At 38.6% G+C, this 24,659-nt stretch overlaps 2 protein-coding genes across 6 annotated transcripts in view; one reads left to right on the forward strand and one right to left on the reverse strand.

Annotated features, from left to right (window-relative positions):
* stx4 (syntaxin 4) overlaps positions 1–2,925 on the reverse strand; it is a 26,440-nt gene extending 23,515 nt beyond the window's left edge. The window contains exons 1-2 of the mRNA XM_007572719.2: positions 2,717–2,925; positions 2,294–2,392 (exon numbers count right to left, since the gene is read on the reverse strand). Of these exons, the coding sequence (XP_007572781.1) occupies positions 2,294–2,392; positions 2,717–2,746 (129 nt within the window). The 5' untranslated portion in view covers positions 2,747–2,925. The remainder of the gene's footprint in view (positions 1–2,293; positions 2,393–2,716) is intronic.
* Positions 2,926–5,106: 2,181 nt separating this feature from the next.
* The window catches only part of LOC103152326 (rho GTPase-activating protein 44-like), an 83,147-nt gene continuing 63,594 nt past the window's right edge, over positions 5,107–24,659 (forward strand). For 4 of the 5 annotated variants that reach the window (XM_007572755.2, XM_016661064.1, XM_007572748.2 and 1 more), the window contains exon 1: positions 5,735–5,787. In XM_007572755.2, coding sequence (XP_007572817.1) covers positions 5,735–5,787 — 53 coding nt within the window. Of the gene's footprint in view, positions 5,788–24,659 lie in introns of all 5 variants that reach the window. The other variant, XM_016661057.1, reaches the window with a different exon arrangement.

Here is a 24,659-nt window from a genome sequence, read left to right on the forward strand (position 1 = left end):
TGCGTTATTATAGTCCAGGACAGGTGCCATTAGTTTTCCTTTTTTTTTTTTTTTTTTTAAGAAAATGTTTTTATTTGCCAACAGATGACATTTGCTAGCTCCTCCTCTGTGGATGGTTGTTTATTATGGTAACAGAAGAGGAGTTTGTCACAGCAGATGATGACCCTGCTTGGTCATGTTGGCTGGTAATTTCACTCAAACTGCCATGTAAAAAAACAGAAAACGCCTTTGTTTTTTTTTTTGCTTTTAAATTACTTTCACAGCCACTTGCTTTTCTCTCACTAAGATCTTTTGAACTGAAAACAAAAATCCTTATCTGTGACCTCAGTCAGAGGAAACGGATTACTAAGGCCTAACATGTTGTCAAAACAACCAGTCTGTGCGATGTTTAAACCCATTTCAACCCCTGGCACTTATTTTAACACTTTCAGAAACTGGATGCTGCGTTCTTTGAAGGACAGTGCGCAAATTATTACGATAAAAGACACATTTCTCTCTTTTCATGCTTTTTGCGCTCCAGTAGCTTGATTAATAATAATTAATCAAGCTACTAATAATGCTCCTGGACTCACAATCACCTCAAAAAACATAAGTTATGTCCAATCATAGGTTTCAGTTTTGAGTTTTCTGATGATAAAAGTAAATACGTTTGCTTATCGTTGCCCATTTTTATAGTTACCAATGCAGCCAATCATCATTCTGATGCTTTTTGTGTCATTAGAAATCTTATGCATATTAATACAACTAAAGCTATGGAGCAGCTGTACAGCATGTAGTCGTGTTGCGTTTGTTTTATAGCCACAACAAAGACAAAACTAAATGTTTCCAGACTGGAAAACCTCCGTTATCAGATGTGATGGAAACCCAGACGAGCCAGACAAAAGCAACTAAAGTATGTCATAAAGCATATATGAAATGCAAACCAAAGAGGCTTTGGTTTGCGTAAACTCTTCCCAGCTGTTACCATGGTAACAGCAAACTGGAAAGGTTCCCATCCAATGGTCAACGAAAACAGAAACTGAAAGTGTTTGACATCACAAATGGCTCCAAATGTTGTAATGTAGTTTGGTGAAGCACAATATAGAGGGTTTAACTGAGATATGGGAAATAAGACCAAAATGTGATATATTTTTTTTTTTTACTTTTTATAACTTAAATGGAGCATATTCATAACAAATGTAATCTCGAGCCACTTAACATGCAGATCCAAGCTAAATAAAAAAAGATGCACTACATTCAACCCAACCACACAGCCGGGTTTACAATCAATTACAATTTAATCCTAGTTATAATGAAGTCGCATTCAGATTATTATGCCAGCTGGAATAAACAAAAGGCTTTGCCGTCAAAGGGAACCCGGTCAACTGCAGTGAGTCACCAACTCTGCAGCAACACCTCCTGCTTATTCAAGCTTCCTTGAGTTTATATTCTGGAACTGAACAATGTACGTCTGAAACTGCAAATGCAGCAAAAACTTTAGCCAGAAAACTAAAATCAGACTTTCTCTGGTCAAAACTTAGTTCAGTTTTTCTATGAAGTTTGAGCGGCGTTGTCTTTCTAAGCGTTGTTGGACATAAATGAGAGAAATCTTCTGCAGGTCATTTGATAGAGGTTTTAGTTATGAATCCTATTTAACCCTAAACACAAAAAAAAGAAAAAAAGATTTATTTTTTTTCCAAAAATCTGCAAAAAAATCTACAGATTCCCACATTTTTTTCCCCCCGATTTTTACTGCAAATTTTTCCTCACAATTGGCCAAAAACTTTGGGTTTCAGTGACTTCCTCAGCCTTGCTTGATGATATAGTGCGTGACCGATACAGCATTTATTGAAAAGTCACGCTTAACGTCACATATTAGCAAAATTCTTTACAAATATTTCTAAATTAGCGCCACAAAGTCTGAGATTTTGGTTGTTAAAAAAAAAAAAATCCTGAATGGACTGATCAGTGCGAAAAGACGTTCAATATTGTTTAAATTTAAGAAACACTTACTGAATGCTGAAACAAACAGATATTTATTGATATTTTAACAGTTGAATTGCTTTTATCAATACATTCTGGCACTATTTGCCCTTTAAGAGTGTTCAGGTTTTTGATATGGCCCAAAAAGAAAATGAGTTTCACACCCCTGCTGTAAATGAAGGGTCCTACTTTTCAACCTACACACACAACCGTGGTCATTTCCAAAACTCTTTCAATTAAAAAAAATCCCTTTAAAGAATTTGGACAACATATTTAGGGATGTTTCAAGTCGTCTGGATGAGGTTTCACACCTCCACTCAGCTGTCCTCACCTTTTTGAAGAAAGCTTCATTGTCCTTGTCATCTTTCGCTGAAGATGTTCCAGTCATCAGAGCTTTGCTTTCGTCGTCGTCATCGGAAACGTCGGCTTTCTGTAGGAGTATAAAAACAGATCCACAGAGACATCAGCCCCCTGCTAGAGTTCACTGACTTTGTGCTGCTTCCCCTGCAGCCCTGCCCAGGCTGATCCCGGCCTCACACATCCTAACGGAAGCTCTCAACACAGTACCGCCCTGCTCCCCAAATTACTCAAAAACAGCCATTAAACACAGCTGTTTTGACACCATAACCCGTGTTGTTATTTTAATAAAAGCTTCGCCGCAGACAGGAGCTTAAAGTCGCTCCTCGACTACATCATTAACTTTTCTTTTTAGCAGGTTAGCTCGCTAATGTTAGCCGCTAACTTTGAAACTCACGCTTCCTAATTCTTTTGTTCGGTCCCGCATTTTTCTGAAAGAAGTTCACAATCCGACGTTGAAACCCGCCGCAACTCGACGCCGAAAAGAAACAATAGCTGTTCCCGATGATGAAACTCCTGAAATGTTTCCTCTTCTGTCATTCAACAAGTAAATTACAGTGGTACACTTCTTCTTCTGCAGCCAACACAGCAGCCACCAACTCTTGGGCGCCATCGTGTGGCAGATGCTGTCATCAGATAAAACACATTGTTGCGTTTCATATTAAACGTTTTCACACCGCTTTGATTTTTTATATTTCGACACTTTACTGCAGCCGTGGTCAGAGTAGCCAAAAAAAGTAGTCAGGTAAGAATAAAGTTATTACAATAGCTGAATAACAGTAGAGTAGAATAGAAAAGAATGACTTTTAATGTAATTTTATGTATAATGAGAGTAAAAGCAACTCTTCTAGGACAGATGTAGGATATATAGTGATATAAAATACAGCAATAAAATACAATAAAAATAATTACCCATTTATTGAGTGAGTAGCAGGTTTTCATATGACTTTATTTCAACAGCCATGGGATCCTTGCCACTCTTTCTTAAAATTGAGATTTTTGGAGTGAATGAGTAATGGTTGATCTCTGCAGCTCCTCCACTGGCCTTTTGGTTGTTTTTCTGGCCCAGCCTGTCTGTTCTTGAAAGATTTTCAAATCCATGTTCAGATGACAGACTGGAAAATGTTCTGTAAGATAATTAAAGATTTTGGCTATAGTTTTATGATCAAACCCTGGGTAAAATATATCCACATCTTTATCCCTTGTGATGGATTACCTGCAGATTAAAATACACACAGGTGTACACTCCATTATTTAGTAATGAGGTGACTGAATTTGGTTTTATTTAGGAGTATTAAGGTATCAGGATTAAAACGGACGCTACCATTGTAAAGTTTTTGACCTCCCTCATAATATCCCAAAAAAATTAAATGAAAGTTTGTGATTAACGTCACGGACAATGAAAGTCATTCAAATATTTAATGTGGTTACCTCCCTCTTTTAAATCACAAAATAGCCTGGAGGTGGCGCTGTTTACCTGCCTAGGTTCTGCCTGGTTTCTCACAAGAACTTCGTTCCTATTATGATTGCTCATTTGTTCATACAAAAAACATAACTATGTTGTTTTAGACTTAAGGCACTATACAGAAATGGAAAATATTACTGATATTTTTTTTTATTTTACCAAAAACAAAATTTTAAAGTGAAAAAGAAATAATGTTTAGAGAATATGAAGTGGATTAGTCAAAGTGCACAAAATGATGTGCAATTTAGTTGGAGTGACAATTAGCATTTTTGCATAGTTTTTGGCCATATGGCTGTGGGGACATGGACATGGGAATTTACAGAGGAGCTTTAGAAATTACTTGGAGAAAGAAAAGTTTGTTGATCGTGATCACAGATTATTGCTTCTGTGGCCCCAGATTAACAGCATAAAATAAATAATGTTCACATTGTGTTATGCTACGTCTTCCCTACTGAAAGGTTTTAAAAATGGAAGAGCACAATATAAGTGTCACCGCTTAGCTTAGTCATCTTGATATAATATTCTTTAGCTGACACTTCTGTTATTTTTTGTGTTCAGTATTTTGTGGTGTCACTAAATACTGCTTATAATGAGGTGAAAATAAGTGGCTTCTGTTCATTTTGTCACTTATGCCACTTATGCTACTTGTGCTTAAATGCAGGATAACTGACCTGGTACCTGAGAACAACTCCTTTTTGTCTTTTGTGAATTTGAAGTACTTGCAGCACTATGAAAAAAATTTATTTGTGCCGCACCAGTATTTTCCGGTATTTCTTTCTTTTTTTTTTATGATGATATGATTAATTAATGGAAAACAAAACTATCCAAACAAACCCAGCCTTTATGTGAAAAGGTAACTGGCCCCTGAACCTGCTTGTGCCACCACTGGCTGCAACAGCTGCCATCAAGGATTTGCATGGACTCTTTACAATATTTGCTTTCTATGTTGTGAACATGAACACTGAACCTAACCGAGGCAGGTGAGGCCTGCGGTGCCTCAAGTATTGTTCTAGGCTCTATTGTGACCTCCTGGATAACTCTTTAATGTTCCCTTAGAGTCTTCAAAAGCCTGAAGACATGTCAGGCTCTTGTGTCTTCAAATTAACCGACTGGATTCATTGGACTTTATACGTAAAAAATAATCAAAATAAAACAGAATAGAATGCAATAGAAGTAGCTTTTAATGTCCCACATAGGGGAAATGAAAGATATGTAGGTTCACACAAAGCTTCCAAGTGTTAAATATATGTAAAAAATAAGATTAACAACAAGAGTAAAAATTATAATAACAATACACTGTTGTACAAGGTAATAAAAAAATATAGTACAGTTACCAGAAATAGAAATATTGTACATGATACAAGGGATGTGCAGCTGAGAAGGATGAGTTTTTTTTTTCTTAAAATGAACATAATAATGTGCATGTGTATTGAACATCAAAAAGATAGCAGACTGATACATGCTTTAATGATTTTTTTTTTATGCCAAACTCTTGACCCGTATTAATGTTGCATCCTGTCTATTGCCGTTTGTGAGCAACACACTCACAGTGGGAGACATGCTACGCATGTTGTTTGAGGGGGAGACGAGATTACTAACCCACAGCAGTATGTGTGTATTAAATTGATTTATTTTTAGAACGGAACTACGTTTCCCATGATGCACCAGCGGGGAGCGTCGTCGCTGTCAACGCCGGGGGAGAGGAATCGGTTCAGCATCTCCGGAGCTGCGGAGCGAAGCATAGGACAGAAACACAGTGTTCACAAACACAATGAGCTGGAATTAACTCACCGACTGTCTGCCGCGTTGGTCCGCCGCGATGCCCGAACCGGATATTTAACGACCGAACCTCCTCGTCTGCTTCGGATCGGCGCGGAGAGCGGACTTTAATTCATCAATGAGATCTGCGGAGAGGCTCTGCCGCTCGGTGGAAACGCAGAAAAACACAAGATGAAGAAGCAGTTCAACCGCATGAGACAGCTCGCCAACCAGACAGTGGGCAGGTAAGAGAGCTGGACTGATGGCACGAGGTGTGGATTCATGACGCGTCCTTGCCGCGTTCAGTTGCGCTTTTGGAGATCTGTCACCAAAGTCGTTTCCTCGATGCCGCAACATTTGGCTTGGTCCGCACAAAGCGTTAACTGTCAGTGCGAGTGCCACATAATGTGCAGCTGTGTGATTGATTGAGCTCAGCAGGGAGGAGCGTACCGGCACACTGATGAGGAGGGAGCCGACATGGTACCCAAGAAGCTGGGCTGCTGCTGCTGCTGCTGCTGCTGCTGCCCACCGACCAATGACAGGCAGGCGCAGGGCGGCTGCTGCTGGCAGAGCCTCCAAGCACAATACAGCAAATGGGTTTTAATCAGGGAATAAGAGCACATTTCACAGGTGATTAGTAATTGTGAAGTGATGGATAGTTAGAGGTGGAAGGGTCATACTCTCCACTATAACTTTCTCAGGTGACAGAGATCTGTCTGAGGGAAAGGGATCTCATGATGCCAGCTTCAGGTTGTACTTATAGGGATAACATTATCCAAGTATGTCCAAAATAATAAACTGGACCCGGCCACACAATTTTGGTTGAAGTCAGACCTGATTGTGACTTTTCTGTTGAGTTTATTTGCGTGGCGCCACTTCACATCTAATGTCATCTCTAAGTACTTTTCAAGACAAAAAGACCCATTTCATATTCAGTTAATGCATATCCTGTTACAAAGACGCATAAAGTCGGACTAAAACATTTTTCTCATGAGCTGATGTTGATATGAGAGCCTTATCAAAACTTTATCAATCAATCCATTACAAAAAGGGAAAATCCAAGTCGGCCCATGGATTTCCTTGAATAGAAAATTGTGAAAAGTTCCTCTAATAAACTAAATATAGTTGCTTTGTTTTTATCAGATTGGACTGTATTGAATTTGAATAGACTAATATGAATGCATCCATTTCTGTGTACGACTTAAATCTGTTTTATGAAGTGCTAAAATCAGTTTATAACACTACAATCTCCCATCCTCAGTAAGCATGTGGCAACAGGGGGAAGATACAACTCACCTTCCCCTTTTCCACTTCCAAGGAAAGTTGAAATACCCATACCAGGCCAGTAGGTGGCAGTAATGCTGACACAAATTAAATGTCAAGTATGTTAATAAACAAAATAACAGCCTGAGCCTGACCTATGAAGCTCTATTTGTATGCCGAAGATTGGAAACACAGAAGGGAACACCGCCTGAATTCAGAAATCTGATTTGAAAAGTCGGTCTCCAAGCAACCTGAAATGTAATATTCAAAATGGCTGCTCCTCCATCAGGGTTTCAGATAGAAACTATTTACTAGCACTGATGGTAGTTTGCATTGAGTTACACCAATGTGACATGAAGTTGACGTACCACACCACCTTTGTTGTGGACATTCTTGTTTAGTGTTTGAACCCATAAACAGAAATGCACAAATCAGGCATAACATTATGACCACTCAGATTAGTGTTCCAATGCCCCTTGTTTTGACATTGATGGTGTGTATCTGGTCCACACAAGCAGCAGATCCTCCAAGTCCTTTAAGTTGTGAGATGGAGTCTCCATGGATCAGCTTTGTTTGTCTAACATATCCCCACAGCTCCCACGCCTAGTGTAGGCTATCCCATTTAATAACAGCTGCTCGATGAAAATGCAACGTCTTATCCTCTTTGCTTGTCTGTGGTCATAATGTCATGTTATCAAATTTTATTTCCACTGGTAGCTACCACCAAAATTGGCCAACAAGTTTTCCAACTCGCTAGTAGAACAAGCTCGACTCGAGCTTGACGCTGTTTCCAGATCTGAGCTTTGACTTCTGAGACAAATCAAACATGGCATAGATCTGCATTCCACTCGTCTCAGAAGCTGGAAATCTGGGAATGCCACCACACCCTTGTTGACAGCGTTCCAGCTGTAAGTTGACAAACTTGTCGATTAGCTAATGGCTGTGCTAAGAAACCTGTTGCTAACTATGTAAACCAAAACAGAGGTGCTGTTAAGATCCTGAAACTTATTGGTACTCTGCCCAGAATAGTTTTCTTTTCTCATCTGAAGTCTTTGTCCACATTTAGAGGAATATTTTTGCAAATCTGGTCACTTTTTCTGCAGTTTGGGTGTTTTTTTGTTTGTTTTTTTCTTCTTAATGGAGAAAAAAATATCCTGTTTAAAATGTGCACAGAACCTATAAGCGATGATTTTTATTTTGATATTGAGAATAGATTTACTTGAGAAATCACATGTCTTGGTTTTCATAGACAGTGGCCTAGTAGTTCCAATTTTTAACTAAAGAAAAATCAGTTTCAGCTAAGCGTAGTGCCTCACATAATAGCAGACTCCACAATAATGATTGATTTATTTGATACTTGTGGACATGTTTGAGGTGAAAGTTGATACTACAGGTATATCTGAATCCGAATGCTTATTTAACTCCTTTAGTTAGAAAACTAAACCAAGTGTTAGTAAAGTGTTGCTTTTGGCATTATATTCCTGTTTAGTGGATGTAAATTCACTTTTCCCTAATCGCGTCATCAATACCACGGCCTCTTTCACCTCCGATTTCTTAGATATGCTTTTAGTAGGTGTTGTAAAGTCTTTGTCTGTCTGTTTGTCAACCCCACCCTAAGCTTTTTACAGAAAGTCAGAGTCATGTGTCAACACTGCACCCCGGGCAATTTGGGTCACGTGCTAGTCAACTCTTTGATGATGTTAGGCAAGATCGAAACACATTAATTGTCATGTTTGGAAATGACACTTGCTGGATCAACGAGGCTGATTGAAAGTTTGTTTTATATTACTTATTTATTTTTTATTCCTGATTAGTTGAGGCTGGTACAACCTGTTTGTTTTGTTTAGCTCGCATAGTAATAACTGACTTATCACTGATTATAGGTTTTAAAGTGACACTTGTGTGAGATATTCAGGGATTGAGAGATAAGATGCTTAGAATAGAAAAGTGAAAATGAAATGAATAAGTAGACGGGAGGTGGTTACCTTCAGTGGTTCTGGGCGACTGGCAGGAACTGGCTATAAACATCTTTCATGTTCATGCCTCTGGTTTCAGAAATTTAGCTGAAAACAATGGGAACATTCTTTCAAATTATATTTCCTTATTTTTCTGGAGTTTGTGATGTACGTTAGATTCAGATGGTCTTTATTAGAAAAACACTGAATAGTTTGGAAACCAAAACGATGACTGGGATCAGATCATGTCTAAAACAGGGTCTGCAACCTGCAGCTCTTTGGACCTTCCACAATGACTTTTATTAGCTATGGCTGAAAATTATACATAAAGAAAAACAACTAATACTATTAAACATAGATTTTAAAACAAATTCAACTCTTTACTATTTTTTTCTTTTAATGATTTAATTGAATTTCCACAGCAGAATGACACTGAAAATACCAACAACATTTTTATTTCTAAATTTCTTGTCAGGTTATTTTATTTATTTATTTATTTATTTATTTATTTATTTATTTATTTATTTATTTATTTATTTATTTATTTATTTATTTTTGCCAATATTAACATTGGTATCTCTTTTTGCTTAAAAATAAAACTCTTTGTTTTTCTGTATATTAAAACCAAGAAGTAGAAATAAAATGGTGGCTCTTTAAAAAATAACAAATTTCCCATAGTAGATGTATATCAAAAATTAAAAATTGTGATATTTTGCTGGACTGGGGGCAAAAATGGCTCTTTGAATGGTAAAGGTTGCAGACCTCTGGTCTAAAACAATTTAGAAAAAGCTTATTTATGTGATGTGATGTAGAAACTGGTGTGTATTTTTGTGAAACCACCTACTGTAACTAATCATGCAATTAAGGCCTGTTGGGATATTTGATTAATAATTTAAAACATTGTTGAATATTTTAAATCATTGCTGTTGTTTTTTAAATAAAATTGGCCCAGCTATGCTCAAATTTCTATGTTTTCTTAACCTACTGAAGTTGTTTCCAATTTTTTATTGTTGTTGTTGTTGTTGTTGATGTTTACTTACAAATTAACATTAGCACAGCAGCGCAGCTGTCTGCTACAGGAAGTTAGAAACGTAGCAGCTTAAAACACAGATGAGACATTTGGTCATTATATCTCATTTATGACCTGTTCTTTTTCTTTGCAACCTTTTAAGTAAATAATATAGAATTGAATTTTAGTCGTTATCAGCAGTGTTGTTTCTCCACGTCAGCATTTATTATGATAAAATTATTGGTATATTTCCCACAGCGCCCACAGTTTTTTCAGAGGTTGTAGCCTTTTATTGATTAGCAATAATAATCTGAGAGGCCCATTAACCCTCTGACAACATTAGACTGATTAGTCTTAGATTTGGTTATGAGTGGAAAGTATTCCTCCAGTTCCTCTGCTTTTCATTTGCAGTCATCTCCACATCCCTGCATCTGTTTTGTTGTGCAGACAACAAGGACATCCTCGCTCTAATGAAGTGTGCCCCCTTTAGGGCGGCACTGCTGCACCGCTCCAGTTGAGGATATAGGTCAAGAGAGGTTCAGACAAAGTTAAATTCATCTCTGAAACAGTCTGCCTGGACCATTAATCCTGTGTAATGCTGCATAAACTGTGCGACTGAATGAAAACGTGTAGCTCTGTGTGTGAGCACAGCGGCGTTGTGGCAGGAAGGGGACGGGCCTCTAATCCTCTTTTGGCTCTGTCACTTTTCCTGCTGTGTGTTTCGACTCATCTTCTCGTTTCCATGTTTGTGCTGCTGATAAAAGAGCGTGTCTGGGTTTCTCGTTTGCTCGTGTCGAGTGATACGGTTTTGCCCAGGCCGGCACTTCAAAGGAGGCAGAGTAATTATTTAAAGACGGCAATGGATTGAAACCTGAAATATGATGAGACACAGATTTCTGATCGTTATCTAACTACATCAGATAAAAGAAAATTGTTTATGTTTTCTTTTTGTTTCTGTTTAATATTCAAGCTGCAGGTGAAGGACATAAGGAACTGCGCCTACATCGTCTGTCAGCTTTGGTGATTGAGGAGAACACAAGAAATTTTCGTTTTTTTAAAGCAGCATATCATTAACGGCTTCATTTCTTGCACCGCTGTTTTCTTTGTCATATTCCAGGCTGTGGGAAGAAATAGTGACTGAATGATTAATTGATGAGTGAGTGGCCAATGATTTTTTTCTTTCTGTACGCTGTTTATTTCTGGGTTGTTTCCCTCTGCCTCCATTCGATGAAACCTGAGGAGCGACCTCGTAAAACCAGCCTTGCATGTCAGGTTTTATTCGATTGCAGGAGGAGGGATGTGGTTTCCCTGCAGTTCTCCACAGGATCACAGTCTTGCACTCTTGTCTGTGCGACACAGCCGGAGCCAAAAGCTTGAACGGTTCAGCGCTACGATTAATCAAGAAAGGGCACATTTTTTCCTCCTCACAAGTTTTGAAGTTTTGGTCCCGCTTCAATATAAAGAATATTGTCGGTTCATACCCAAAACTGTGCAAGTCGGTGCTTTGAGAGGCAGTTTGATAAAACTGAATAATATTTACTGTAACCTGCATGAAAACAGTTCAGAGAAGCAAAATCTGGGTTTGCGATTATGGGCCATTTAGACATGTTTTTCAATTGTGAAGAAATTAGAGGAAAATGTGAGCTTGAAACGGTTTTTGACTCACCGTTTAGCTCTTTTATGACAAGCTGTGTTTGAAGCTTTTTGGCAAAAGCTGTGTAATGTCTCATACTTTTTCTCTACTGTATATGTTCCTTGTATCACGTGACAAATGACTCATGACTAAAAGAATGAGATTCATGCTGCTGAAATGTTCCTCGATTTGTGTCTCATTCTACTTTTTAAGTGTTTTATTTTGTTTATTTATCGTTTTGTTGGTCAAATCCAGCCATTTTTAGATGCATCATAAATAAAGTTGGCTTGTCTGAAGGGTGTTTCCGCTCACACTTGGGAATGAGATGAGGAATCATATAAAACTAGAGCTGAATATTACTTTGGACTTTCTACAATATCCGAACATGCAGGTTTGTGTCTTTCCAAATGGCTATGCTAAAATAAAATTTAATCTAAACTGTAAAACAGGTTTTTCAAGATGTTGACTCAACCCTGACCTGACTGGAAATCCAACCTGACGAGTTACGAGTGCTTATTGTTTCATAAGATATGTATGTACTTAACTTATCTTCCTTCCTCTTGAAACAACTCCAAATAATTCCCCCATCCTTAGACTCGCAAGACATAAAAAGCTTCTTCTCTGTTATTGTTACAGATTTACGGGATCAAACCAGTAGCCACCAGTGCGGCCTGTTAAACCAACACATCAAATGAAAACACCAGTTTATGCATAACGTGAGGATTTAAGGGATTGCTTGTTTTCTTTATTGTTGATATAAATCACACGTGAACTGTATAAAACTTCACCCTGTGCAGATCTTTCACATCAACAAAGTGTTGTTCCGACTGCGGTCTCTTCTGCAGTCAGACGTTTTACAGCTCTCTTTGCAGCCCTCAGATTTAGTGCTTACAGTTGTTTTTGGACAATTATGGATTTCTTCTATAGGTTGTATTAATATAAATGGCTCCATAGAGGTGTACAGTAATTACCCCGACATGTTTTTTTCCTCCTTGGCTGCCAGACAACTCAGCTGAAACATAATGAGCTCATTTGTCAAAGACAGAGCTGTTTGTGCACCTGCTAATTTCTGAAACATTCATTTTTTAAAAATAATTTACTGCCCTTCATTTGAAACACAATAAGGTATTCAGGCTGCTATACAGTAAGATACGTGAAAATGTGCTTAGAATGAGCTGAATGGACCTGACGTGGATGGCGTCGTGTTTACGGCAGGAGGTGTTGCATCACTGCAGGCTCAGCTGAGGTGTTAATTTACAGTAGGTGGGAAAGATTTTATTAGAAGTGCATCAGATTTGTTGAATGTCATTTAAAGCCGTGGTCTTATCAAGTATTTGTGGTCTAGTTTCTAGTGCAAATATCTTAATGCACTTGAAATATAACACACAAGTAACTTTTCAGCAAGAAATAGGACAAGATCCTTAATATTGATAAAAGAAATGTACTGACTTCACTGGTAGATTGTTTCACTTATAACAAGACACTTTCCCCATTTTATAAGTGAAATAATCTGCTACTGCAAGTAGTATTTTATCATAAATATTAAGGAATTATTGACTTAAAACAAGCTCCTATGTTGCTGAAAAGTTACTTGTAAGTTAGTTTTGTATTATTTCAAAATATGTGCACTAGAAACTAGACTGAAAATACTTAGTAAGACTGCGGCGTCAGCTTTGTTGAAGGAAATCTTTCGCTTGGCTTTCATTTTTTCCTTTCCAAATAGAAATCTGAAAAGTGTGGAGTGCATTTCAAATGAGACTGCCATACTCTTGTACCTCCAAGTAAAATCCTGTGTTGCCTTCAGAAATCCTTCAGCCGTCAGAGTCTAATTGTGCACACATTAGTCTCAGCGCAAATCCAGCTGTTCTAAGACGACCTTAAGGGTTCGTGAAAGAGTACAAGTGAATAAACAGCAGAAAGGTCAGAGATAATGTGGAGAAGTTTAAACCAGGGTTAAGTTTTAAAATAATGTTCTGAACTTTGAGGATCTCGCAGAGCTCTGTTTAATCCATTATCTTAAAAAATAAAAAGTAGGTGGGAGTATACATGGCAGTCCACCTGTGCTGGCAGCCTGAGTCAGGAGAGCATTAATATATTCAGAAAAAACAGCCTAGAGGCTCATAGTAACTCTGGAGGAGCTGCAGAGATTCACAGTTTTGGTGTTTGTTGACTGGATAACTCTTATTCACATATCTGGGTTTTATGCAAGAGTTTAATGAAGGTCATGAGAAGTGTTGTCTTCAGGATCAGTTTTATGTATAAAACTAAGACCTGGTGTCCACTGTGTGTCTGTCCTCTGGTTTAATGTGGACATTAAGCTAAGTGCAATTTGACTGGTCAATTCACTAACAGGAAAGAGCAACTTATCCTTGCACAGGACCGGAAACAAGTTCACCAGAGTGGAACCATTAATGCAAAAGACACGAGCAGTAGGAAAAACACATCAATAGATACTGGAAAAAACCTCAGAAATTAAAACTTATTTTATGTAACATATTAGAGGCTGACATAAAAAAAAATACATATTTGATGCAGCAGCAGTCATAAATGTTGTCAGAAGAGATTCACTTGCTTTGTTTCTTGAATTTGATGGAGATTTGTAGTTAAGTCAGCGGTGAAATATGTTTACGGTGCTGTCAGTCAAACCGCCTCTGAGACGTGAGCTTGTTTTTTTGGGGGGGACACCTGGGGATTTTCTGAAGGAGACTTTTCTGCCAGTGGAGCGTTAAGAAATTCACTGGAGTGTGTCGATGGAGTCGCTTCTCGGTTTGTTTCTGAGCTGCGGAGGAGCCGACAAACGGGTGACAGGGGTGGCTTTTCAAACAAATATTAGGAAATTAGACATCTGGCTGCTGCATCAAGAGTGAGACATTGATCTTTATTTCCTTTATCTAAAAAGAAAAGTTTACTTATCTACAGGTGTAGCTCAGTGAATTAGAACATTGTCAATGAGTGCATTTATTTCAGGAGTTCAGCTCATGTATTATTCTGCATCTGTTAACTTGATGAAAACCCAAAAATTCAGTATTGAAATTTACACAGATCAATAAAAATGCAACCATGAAAGATGGCTGATCTAACGTCTGTCCAGCAGACACCCTCCATAAGGCTGGCTGTCAAAAAACTATATCCTGGTGCAATAATTGAAAGTTAAGTGGAAGGAAACAAGCATCAGGATTTTATTGGTTTTCTTTGGAGTTTGGTTGCCAGTCCATGTCATGCAGACATTAAAATCAGTTTAGATTCTCAAATTAAAACCAACATGATTGTTTTTGTCATTTCCAGTGACATCACACCCTAGTATATTTGATAGTTTGCACATCTCATTTGAATAAAACAAAAAATAAATTATTCAACAGTGACCCCTGGGGGACCTCACAGGTAATGTTCACACTGTTTCCTCAGCAGCTCTTTTAAAACCTTTTTAAGCACCAATCCTCTAATACCAAATATTTACAAATAGTTCAGAAAAATCTTAGTATGCTATTGTTTTTTTTTGTTTTTTTTTAAAGAAGCTGCACTCACTTAAGATAATTTTTTGGGGGATTTCATTACTCTTTTTTTTTAACGAATACAACTTCACAAATTGTACTTGTAAAACTCTGAAACAGATCAAGATACATTAACAAGAATCAAACAAAGACTAAACCCCGGCTCTGACGCAACCCTAAAAACCATGAGGTCATAGCGGGCTCCACCTAAAAACGGCATGGCTCCTCGGAGGGCTGTTAAACCCAGCACAGGAAGTGACGTCAGTGGGAAGAATGAGCGGGACCTCCTGAGAGCCGCTGAGGCTCACTTTCTGCGTGTGAAATAACAGAATGTGACCGTGAATGCGGTCCGGTGGAGGAACGTCTCTCAGGAACGAGACGCAGACGCGCTGACGTCAGGAGGCGCGTTGCCGAGCCACGGCGTAGAAACCGGCACTTCAGCATCCTGTCAGAACACGACGCTGAAACGACGACCGGTCTGCATGACAGACTCTCTGCGGGCGCCACAGGTTCATGTTTCGGCGGGAGTTCAGCTCAGGGACACGTTTTTAATCCCTCCACCAGGAATAAAACAGCTGAATCTCAGTTTATGTTGTTTAAAGTACAAAGAGGGCAACGTTCGTTTTCTCCAGCACCTTACAAAGAGCGAACTGTTAGTCGCTGCAATATGTTTCATTTTAGATTTCACTTCTCAGGCCAAATCAAAGCGAAAAGATACATTTAAAACACTTTGTTTTTTACAAATATAAATCTGGCAGGTATGTTGTTTATTTTCAGCTCCACTGACTCAGCAGCCTACTTTTAGAAACGTTTATATTTTGGGTTTATGTTTCTTTATGCTCATTGTAAGGTCAACCTGCTTCACAGTCTTGCGTCTTTTGCAGCTTGTAACAGGTTCCTTTGTGTTTAGTTCACCGCCCCTGTTGAGGAAACCTTTCCCACAGCATGATGCTGTCACCAGATGTTATTGTGACATGGCAAATAAAAGTTCAAACCCATTTTAATCCAAAAAACATTGCTTAGTGGTTATTTTGGTTAACATTATATAACTAAAACGTATTTATTTTTATCGGGAGGTTTTCTGAGCTGTTTCAATTTGCACACAGAGCAGATTTAGATTGTCTGCTTCTGCTTCACTGCAGCTGCTGCTTCGTTCTGTTTTCTCTCCGTTTGCTTTGGAGTCGAAAACCAGGGTTAACTTTTGGTTAACAACTGATGCAACAGCTCTGCTCCTCCATGAATGCTGGGAGATACAATAATAAGGGTCGCAGTTTTCATGCTTTTAATAGACACTGAAAAAAAAAAAAGAGAATGGAGGGGAAAAATGTGTGTCCTGATTTAATTTCCTGTCCAGTTGTCCAAAAGCCGAACCCATCTGTCCGTCGACCGGTCCGTCCATCTGTCTGGCTTTGCTTCCTCCCACTGAGCATTTTTGATTCAAAATTCAGCATAGATAATTGGTATACATGTGAAAGTTTGCAGAAGGTGTGCAGTTTGTTGAACTGTAAGCGTGTGTTTGTTGAGAATAAATCTCAGCAACGAACACGGAGCCTCAGGATGAATCGCTGCTTCGTGTCCTGGATCTGCCTGGATTGGTTTCTTTTACAAACGCAAATAAATTTACATCACTTAGGGATATTGTAAAACGTCTTGTGTACGTAATGAGATCAAACTGGGATTTAACTATGAGTTTAAAAAAAACATAAGCAGACCTACCAGGTCATTTCACCTTTTTCATGTTTGACATTTTCCACCTTGATCGCCGGTTTGTTTTTCAGCTGGAATGAAACGGAAACTCGTCTGTCTCAACCTTATGCTTCCCACACGTTCCCTCTCACATTAAACAACGAGCCGTCGGCGACGACGGGCCGAGCTGATGGAGGAGACTCGCCAACCTCATTATTTACACATTATCTGGCGCAGCCAGCTCTGCTTCCAGACTCATTCAGCTCCCGCTCCGAAGGGAACGTCTTCACAACGAAGGGCTTCAGCCTCATCTGCTCATCTGACGAGCAGACACATTTCTGTTCCCTTAAAATGTGACTGTAGCTAAAAGAACAATGTTGTAGGATTGAAAGAGCAACTAATTGCTTTGTTTTGTCCAAGAGTGAATGCATGTGCATCTCTGTGCATAAAATGTTACCAAAATGTTAAATTATTCCAATAATTAAAGCTTATGTATTAGCTAGATTGCTATTAAATTTCAGTCATTTATTCTGATAATGATGGCTTGTTGAAGAAAATGGCTGCTCACGCAGTCCTGTATCTGATCGCAATATTGGAAAGTTATGTGGAAGGAAAAAATCTGGTAATAAAAAAGGAGGAAAGTTATGTGGAAGGAAAAAATCTGGTAATAAAAAAGGAGGTTTAGGAGCATCAGGGATTTCAGAGAGAGGGAGAGAGAGAGTGACAGCAGAGCTACCGGCGGGTTGCGTTAATGCAGCTGTCTGAGTGCGTAAACTGCATACATCTGAACGTACTTTTCAGAAAAATACTTTGTTTTATTGGCTGTATGTAATTTTCTCAGAAACTAATTNAAGAGGGCAACCTTACAAAGAGCGAACTGTTAGTCGCTGCAATGTGTTTCATTTTAGATTTCACTTCTCAGGCCAAATCAAAGCGAAAAGATACATTTAAAACACTTTTTTTTATTTTTATTTTTTTTACAAATATAAATCTGGCAGGTATGTTGTTTATTTTCAGCTCCACTGACTCAGCAGCCTACTTTTAGAAACGTTTATATTTTGGGTTTATGTTTCTTTATGCTCATTGTAAGGTCAACCTGCTTCACAGTCTTGCGTCTTTTGCAGCTTGTAACAGGTTCCTTTGTGTTTAGTTCACCGCCCCTGTTGAGGAAACCTTTCCCACAGCATGATGCTGTCACCAGATGTTATTGTGACATGGCAAATAAAAGTTCAAACCCATTTTAATCCAAAAAACATTGCTTAGTGGTTATTTTCGTTAACATTATATAACTAAAACGTATTTATTTTTATCGGGAGGTTTTCTGAGCTGTTTCAATTTGCACACAGAGCAGATTTAGATTGTCTGCTTCTGCTTCACTGCAGCTGCTGCTTCGTTCTGTTTTCTCTCCGTTTGCTTTGGAGTCGAAAACCAGGGTTAACTTTTGGTTAACAACTGATGCAACAGCTCTGCTCCTCCATGAATGCTGGGAGATACAATAATAAGGGTCGCAGTTTTCATGCTTTTAATAGACACTAAAAAAAAAGAGAATGGAGGGGAAAAATGTGTGTCCTGATTTAATTTCCTGTCCAGTTGTCCAAAAGCCGAACCCATATGTCCGTCGAACGGTCCGTCCATCTGTCTGGCTTTGCTTCCTCCCACTGAGCATTTTTGGTTCAAAATTCAGCATAGATAATTGATATACATGTGAAAGCTTGCAGAAGGTGTGCAGTCGGGTTTGGATTTGTTTCTTTTACAAACGCAAATAAATTTACATCACTTAGGAATATTGTAAAACGTCTTGTGTACGTAATGAGATCAAACTGGGATTTAACTATGAGTTTTAAAAAAACATAAGCAGACCTACCAGGTCATTTCACCTTTTTCATGTTTGACATTTTCCACCTTGATCGCCGGTTTGTTTTTCAGCTGGAATGAAACGGAAACTCGTCTGTCTCAACCTTATGCTTCCCACACGTTCCCTCTCACATTAAACAACGAGCCGTCGGCGACGACGGGCCGAGCTGATGGAGGAGACTCGCCAACCTCATTATTTACACATTATCTGGCGCAGCCAGCTCTGCTTCCAGACTCACTCAGCTCCCGCTCCGAAGGGAACGTCTTCACAACGAAGGGCTTCAGCCTCATCTGCTCATCTGACGAGCAGACACATTTCTGTTCCCTTAAAATGTGACTGTAGCTAAAAGAACAATGTTGTAGGATTGAAAGAGCAACTAATTGCTTTGTTTTGTCCAATAGTGAATGCACGTGCATCTCTGTGCATAAAATGTTACCAAAATGTTAAATTATTCCAATAATTAAAGCTTATGTATTAGCTAGATTGGTATTAAATTTCAGTCATTTATTCTGATAATGATGACTTGTTGAAGAAAATGGCTGCTCACGCAGTCCTGTATCTGATCGCAATATTGGAAAGTTATGTGGAAGGAAAAAATCTGGTAATAAAAAAGGAGGAAAGTTATGTGGAAGGAAAAAATCTGGTAATAAAAAAGGAGGTTTAGGAGCATCAGGGATTTCAGAGAGAGGGAGAGAGAGAGTGACAGCAGAGCTACCGGCGGGTTGCGTTAATGCAGCTGTCTGAGTGCGTAAACTGCATACATCTGAACGTACTTTTCAGAAAAATACTTTGTTTTATTGGCTGTATGTAATTTTCTCAGAAACTAATTTTATTATTATTATTATTATTATCATCTGTAAGTCACAGTCATCTGAATTATCAGAAGTAAATGATTCAGATTTATCTCTCTGTGTGTAACGAACCTAAACAAGTTACACTTTTTAAATTGAATCCCTCAAATCAATTATGATTTTAACGATCGTATAATTTACTGGGATGTGCCTCTGCCATTAAAGCTGGTTGCTTCATTAGAACGAGTCCCGTTTACGACCTGATGACTGTGCAGCGAGCCTGTGTGTGAACTTTCAGTCCGACAGGGTGCATTGTGGGAGGAAAACAGCTGTCTGACACGGCGCCGCGCAGGTGAGCGTCTCACCTTTTTCCACCGTACCGGCTGCCGGTCGCGTTGTTAAACTTTAATGCGGAGTCAAACCCACGCAGCTCGGATGTCTCCACCTCGCCAGCTGCGGCGTGAGACGAGGCCGGGGTCAGGGGTCAAGAGGACAAACGATCACGCTCACATTAGTTTGTGTTTTCAGTTCATTAAAGTCTAATGATGCGTGTGTGTTTTTCGTTGTTGTTGTTGTTGTTGTTGGGTTACGGGGACAATTGGAGATGTTTCTGTTTTTCTGGTTGCTGTTGAAAACAATGGTTACAACAACGACTAAAGTGTTAATAATTAAAATGAAAATAAATGGAGACATTATGTCTTATTCGGCAATTAATACTACATTTATTGTTTAATTTAAAAATATTGCGAATATATTTTAAAATATATTTTATTTTTAAAAAAGTATATAAAAAATCTATATATTCACTATATTTCTGATTTAAAAAGGCTTTTGTGGTTGTAGGCAATCCTGCTGTGTTGCCATAGCGATGTAAAAAACATGCACACTCCTGCAGAAAGCCCTCCGGACTGACACTGAACACCCCTGACCTCGACGCTGTAGGGTAAATATTATTCAAATCTGTTTTCAATAGGAAAACATTTGCAGCTCAAGCTGTTCGGCAGAGGCAGAAAGTGACTTTTAACATTTCTATTTCTGTTATGCAACTACAACTCTAATCACCGGGAATGTACCAATCAAAAAGCCTTTGATTCCTAATCAGTCTGTATTTTAAAACTCCCGCCTGCTGATGCCACTTGATCAGTTTCCAGCTTCTGTTCAAGAGCTATGAGTGACAATAAAACCTGCTTTTCTTCTTTTTGAATGAACTGAACATTCAACAGTTCTAAAAAAACATGTTATATTGTTAAATAAAAAGGTTATTCTTATTTTTTATGAAAATCTAAGGTGCCACTTCTCCTAGATATTTGTTGTATTGTCAAAATACATAACAAATTTAATAAAGGAAAAAGCCTTGCTTTTCTCTTAAGTGTTAAATTGACATTTATTTGAACTATACTGGTGCATTAGGAAGACTTTCAGCTGTAATTGATCTTTAATTATTGATACCAGGAGCAGATGTGTTGTCTAGAGAGCAGTCACTGTTACACAGCCCTGCAGGCAAACAGAATTTTATGAAAAAAACAAAAAGAGTCACTTTGTCTTCAGCATCTTAGATTAGCATTAGCATAATGAGCTAGCTTAGCACTCTTAAAAACATTTCCATATCCTGCATGTCCACTGATGGGCAAAAAGGGGAAAAACAGCCTTCTGTCATCTGCTGGCATCTGAACAATTAGACCACTGGGAAACATCTTTAGAAAATATTTTAGTTTTTAGAAGCTTCTTACAGTTTCTGACCTTCATTTCCAAACACTCAGTCGTTTTTCTCAGTGACAGTTTCCACTCAGAAGAGTGTTAGGGTTGGTGTGAGCTGGCGTGACGCGTTTAATGACCAATAAAAATATCAGATTTGTAGTTTCTAAGTGGCTGACCATCAATCAGCAGTAATATTGAGTGATTCCGATTGCAAGACGATTTTTCTACAACTCTAAAAATCAGCGTTTGCCTCTCCAGACTCAGGATTGGTCTCATATTTGTGTTTACTGCGTTTGTACTGGAATTAGTCTTTTTTTCCAGTTATGGAAACCCAGTCTGACTGGATGATGTGGAGATGAGAGCTGTATGGGCTTCAGACCATCTGCTGCATCCTGTCTTTGACCTCATGATGCGTCTTTACGGCTGGACGCTTTCTGTTCAGTCCCAGACCATCTGATATGATTCACAGATATAAATATCATCACATTAATAGTTTTTTTTTCTTTTTCTTTCACGTCATATACCATTTTAATTACATTTAAAGACCTACAAAGTAGATAACCAAGAGGAAGTTTTTTCAGTTTTTTCCCTGATACAGAATAAATGTATTAGAGGGGAAAACCAGAGCAAAGACAAGCAGAAGTTTCTCTTTTCTGACTCTTCTGACTGACATCGCTGTCCTCGGCTATAGAGCGCTTTAATCGCTGTGCTGGTTATCCTTGCAGGAAACTCCATGGCAACAGTTGAGTCATTTCCACGGGGAGCCGCTGATGATGCAAACACCCTGACAGCGTCGATGACTTAAACATGAAGTAACAGAGATGATGGGTGTGTTGTGGTGATCAACTCTTAGGCTTATTTAATCATTTAAATGCTCTTTTGTGTAAAAGAAGGGGGTAAAAAGTGTTGAAGCGTTTATTTTCTTCTTCCAGTTGCAGTTAATTTTTTCTTCCTTTATATTATTTCTTACCAGCTGTCATTTTCTGCAGCAGCTCTCTTTGCTCAGCCCCTGCACAGCAGTGAACCTGCAGCGGTGCCAGCTGAGTGGCTCATAACGAACCGCAGCAGCTGGCTTCGCTCATTATAGGCCACAAGTAGGTGAATGGAGGTAATTGCCCTCAGACTAAATGGCTTGTGCGGCTCTTTTGGAAGCTGGAGAGGTGCTAAAGTCTGAACCAGGCTGAGAGCTGCACTGCAGTAACAAAAAGTATTTGGACCCTTACAATTTTTCCCCTTAATGTTTAGATGATAAAATGTTAAGATGGGAGGATATGTCTAAATAAGCCTGGCCGCGTGTGAGTAGTAATTGCTCTTTTTTAAAATTATGAATGACCTTTTTACTGCCTAACCCACCAAATCAAGAAGTCACTTAAATAGGACTTTCTGGGCTACGAGAATTAGGCATCATGCTTCAAACTTAATGTGAGTACATTTGTTCATTTACTTAAAAGAAAAAACATCTCATGTTAGAAAACAATTGTTTTGAAGGAAAATGACCAGTACATTTAATAAAATTAATAACTGTAACTGAATCATTTTTTTTTTCTCAGCATCGTGTACATGATGCAGATCTGCCTAAAACTTAAATTAAACAAAAACCCAGCCATCTCATCCAATGTCTGAGGCTAAACCACAAAGTCTAAAACCCTCTGGACTGGATGGCCTGTTTGACAGATTCAATTACATTTCAGCTGTTAAAAAACAGCAAAATTCAAGAAGAGGTCAAGATAGATTCTTGTTTTGAGGAAATACTCTAAGTAGATCAGATACAAAAGCTAATTTCTGGTTAGAAATTAGTTTACCTTCTGTTCTCTCAATTTATCACCAAGTTAAACCTGTTCCCTACAGCCACTTCTGGGACAACTTACAGCATTAAAAAACAGGTTAAATAAGTTAAATTTGTCAAAGATCTGACGCTGTGCTAACAGACGGAAGCTTTGCAGTAAATCTGGTTTCATTTCCGATGCGATGAAGCTTAAATCAATTCATGTTACTTCAGTTCAAAGCAAAAACAAACTCTTGTGCATCGTCTGAAACCTGTTCTGAGATCCGAAACGGGGTTGAAGGTTTTTCTCTCCTCTTCAGCTCAGTCCAAGTGTTTCCCAGACCAGGCTATAAATAGCATTATAGGATTTCCCTGTTATGACTCAGCTGCTGAGTCATAAAGTACCAGACAGCCCACTTTCTCTTTGGGCTATTTATTTTACACAGATATGTGAAATCTAAACTCATTCACCCTACGCACCGGGAAGAAATGTGAAACTTTCAGAGGATTTATTAAGATCTGAAGCTGTTTGCTGCTGTGATCTAAAGTGTTCAACTGTGGACTCATTACATTACTCTCTCAGTGGGTCGGAGTGACCACATACAGCTTTAATGCTCCGATCCCGCGGAGGCAGAGCGGACCATGTAACCTGACTGGAATAGCTCTGCTTTTTCTCACCAGAATAATCTTCTCGGGGAAGTTCAGTTATGTTCCAGTACCACTATTTTCTTCTTCTTCTTTTTTTTTAAAGGTTTTTTTCAGCACTAGTGGCTTTTATTGAATAGTAGGTAGTCAGAAAAAAGGTTGGAGAGAGAGAAGGGGAAAACATGCAGGAAACGGACCAAGACCGGAAATCTTACAAGCATATTTTCAATAAACTCCACTACTCATTCTATAAGAAACAAACAAACAAAAAAAAATCTGTACTAGCCAGCTGCTGCCTGTTGTTAAAAGAGGTGAATGTGAGGAACCTGAATAACATTTGAACTTCTCCTTTGTCTTGTCTGCTGTCAAACTGTGACTCCTTCATATGAAGCAGCAGATTGAAGCTGAAGGTTTCACAGCAGGAAGCATGTGTTGGGTCTCCCTGCGCTGCAGAGACAGAAGGTGCAGAGAGAAACGTGCGATTCTCACGTCCCAGAGAGAATTTCAAAAAACATGTTTTCTGTCAGAGTTGGGAAGGAAACAACAAAACGGATGATGGATGAGGCAAAAGGCATTTATCTGAAAAACACGTAACGTAAGATAAGGATTTTACTTCTAATGTTCCCTTCAATAAACTGCTTCTTACGAGTTGGGATGATGAAGGAAAATATTTTTGCGTCAATGCCGTGCTGAAAAATTCTGTGAGAAAGAACGATTTTTATTATGCAGCTGTTCAGGCCTTTCACATAGTTCACATTGTCATGCAAGGTAGAACGTTTGTTGACAAAATGTTCAGTTAGTCTTATTTCATCAAACACATGGTTCTAGTTAAAGTCAGATTCATGAAACTCCATGATTTTATGTCACTGAATAAAAGTAACGAAATGAGATTTTCAAATTAGCTGAACATGAACAAAACATGATGAATGATGCTGGATTGATGACTCAACTCACTTTGGGTCTATCTTCACCCAAAGATAGATTTGTTAAGTTCCCACATATTTGAGGATCTAATGTAAATAATTATCACTCCTCTGCAACACAAGAGAAATTATCTTACATTTTTCATCATTTCTATGGTTGCTACAGGGATTGATTGAGAAAAATGTAATGGGCAAGTCTCCATCTGGAACTAAGCTGCCATTTGTCTTTATGGCAAATGTAACCGGGTGGTTTTACGTGGAAAACGTTGTTACATAAAGTTGCTGTAAATTCCCACCCGTTTTAGGGCCCTTGAATACATCCAGGCCCCGTTTCCCCACCTTCACTTCCGTTTCACAGCCTTGTCGGGCTCATTAGTGTATATAGGAACCGGGTGTGCACGCT

The sequence above is a fragment of the Poecilia formosa genome, unplaced genomic scaffold (assembly GCF_000485575.1).
Source record: "Poecilia formosa unplaced genomic scaffold, Poecilia_formosa-5.1.2 Scaffold7, whole genome shotgun sequence".
Taxonomy (NCBI): Eukaryota; Metazoa; Chordata; class Actinopteri; order Cyprinodontiformes; family Poeciliidae; genus Poecilia; species Poecilia formosa.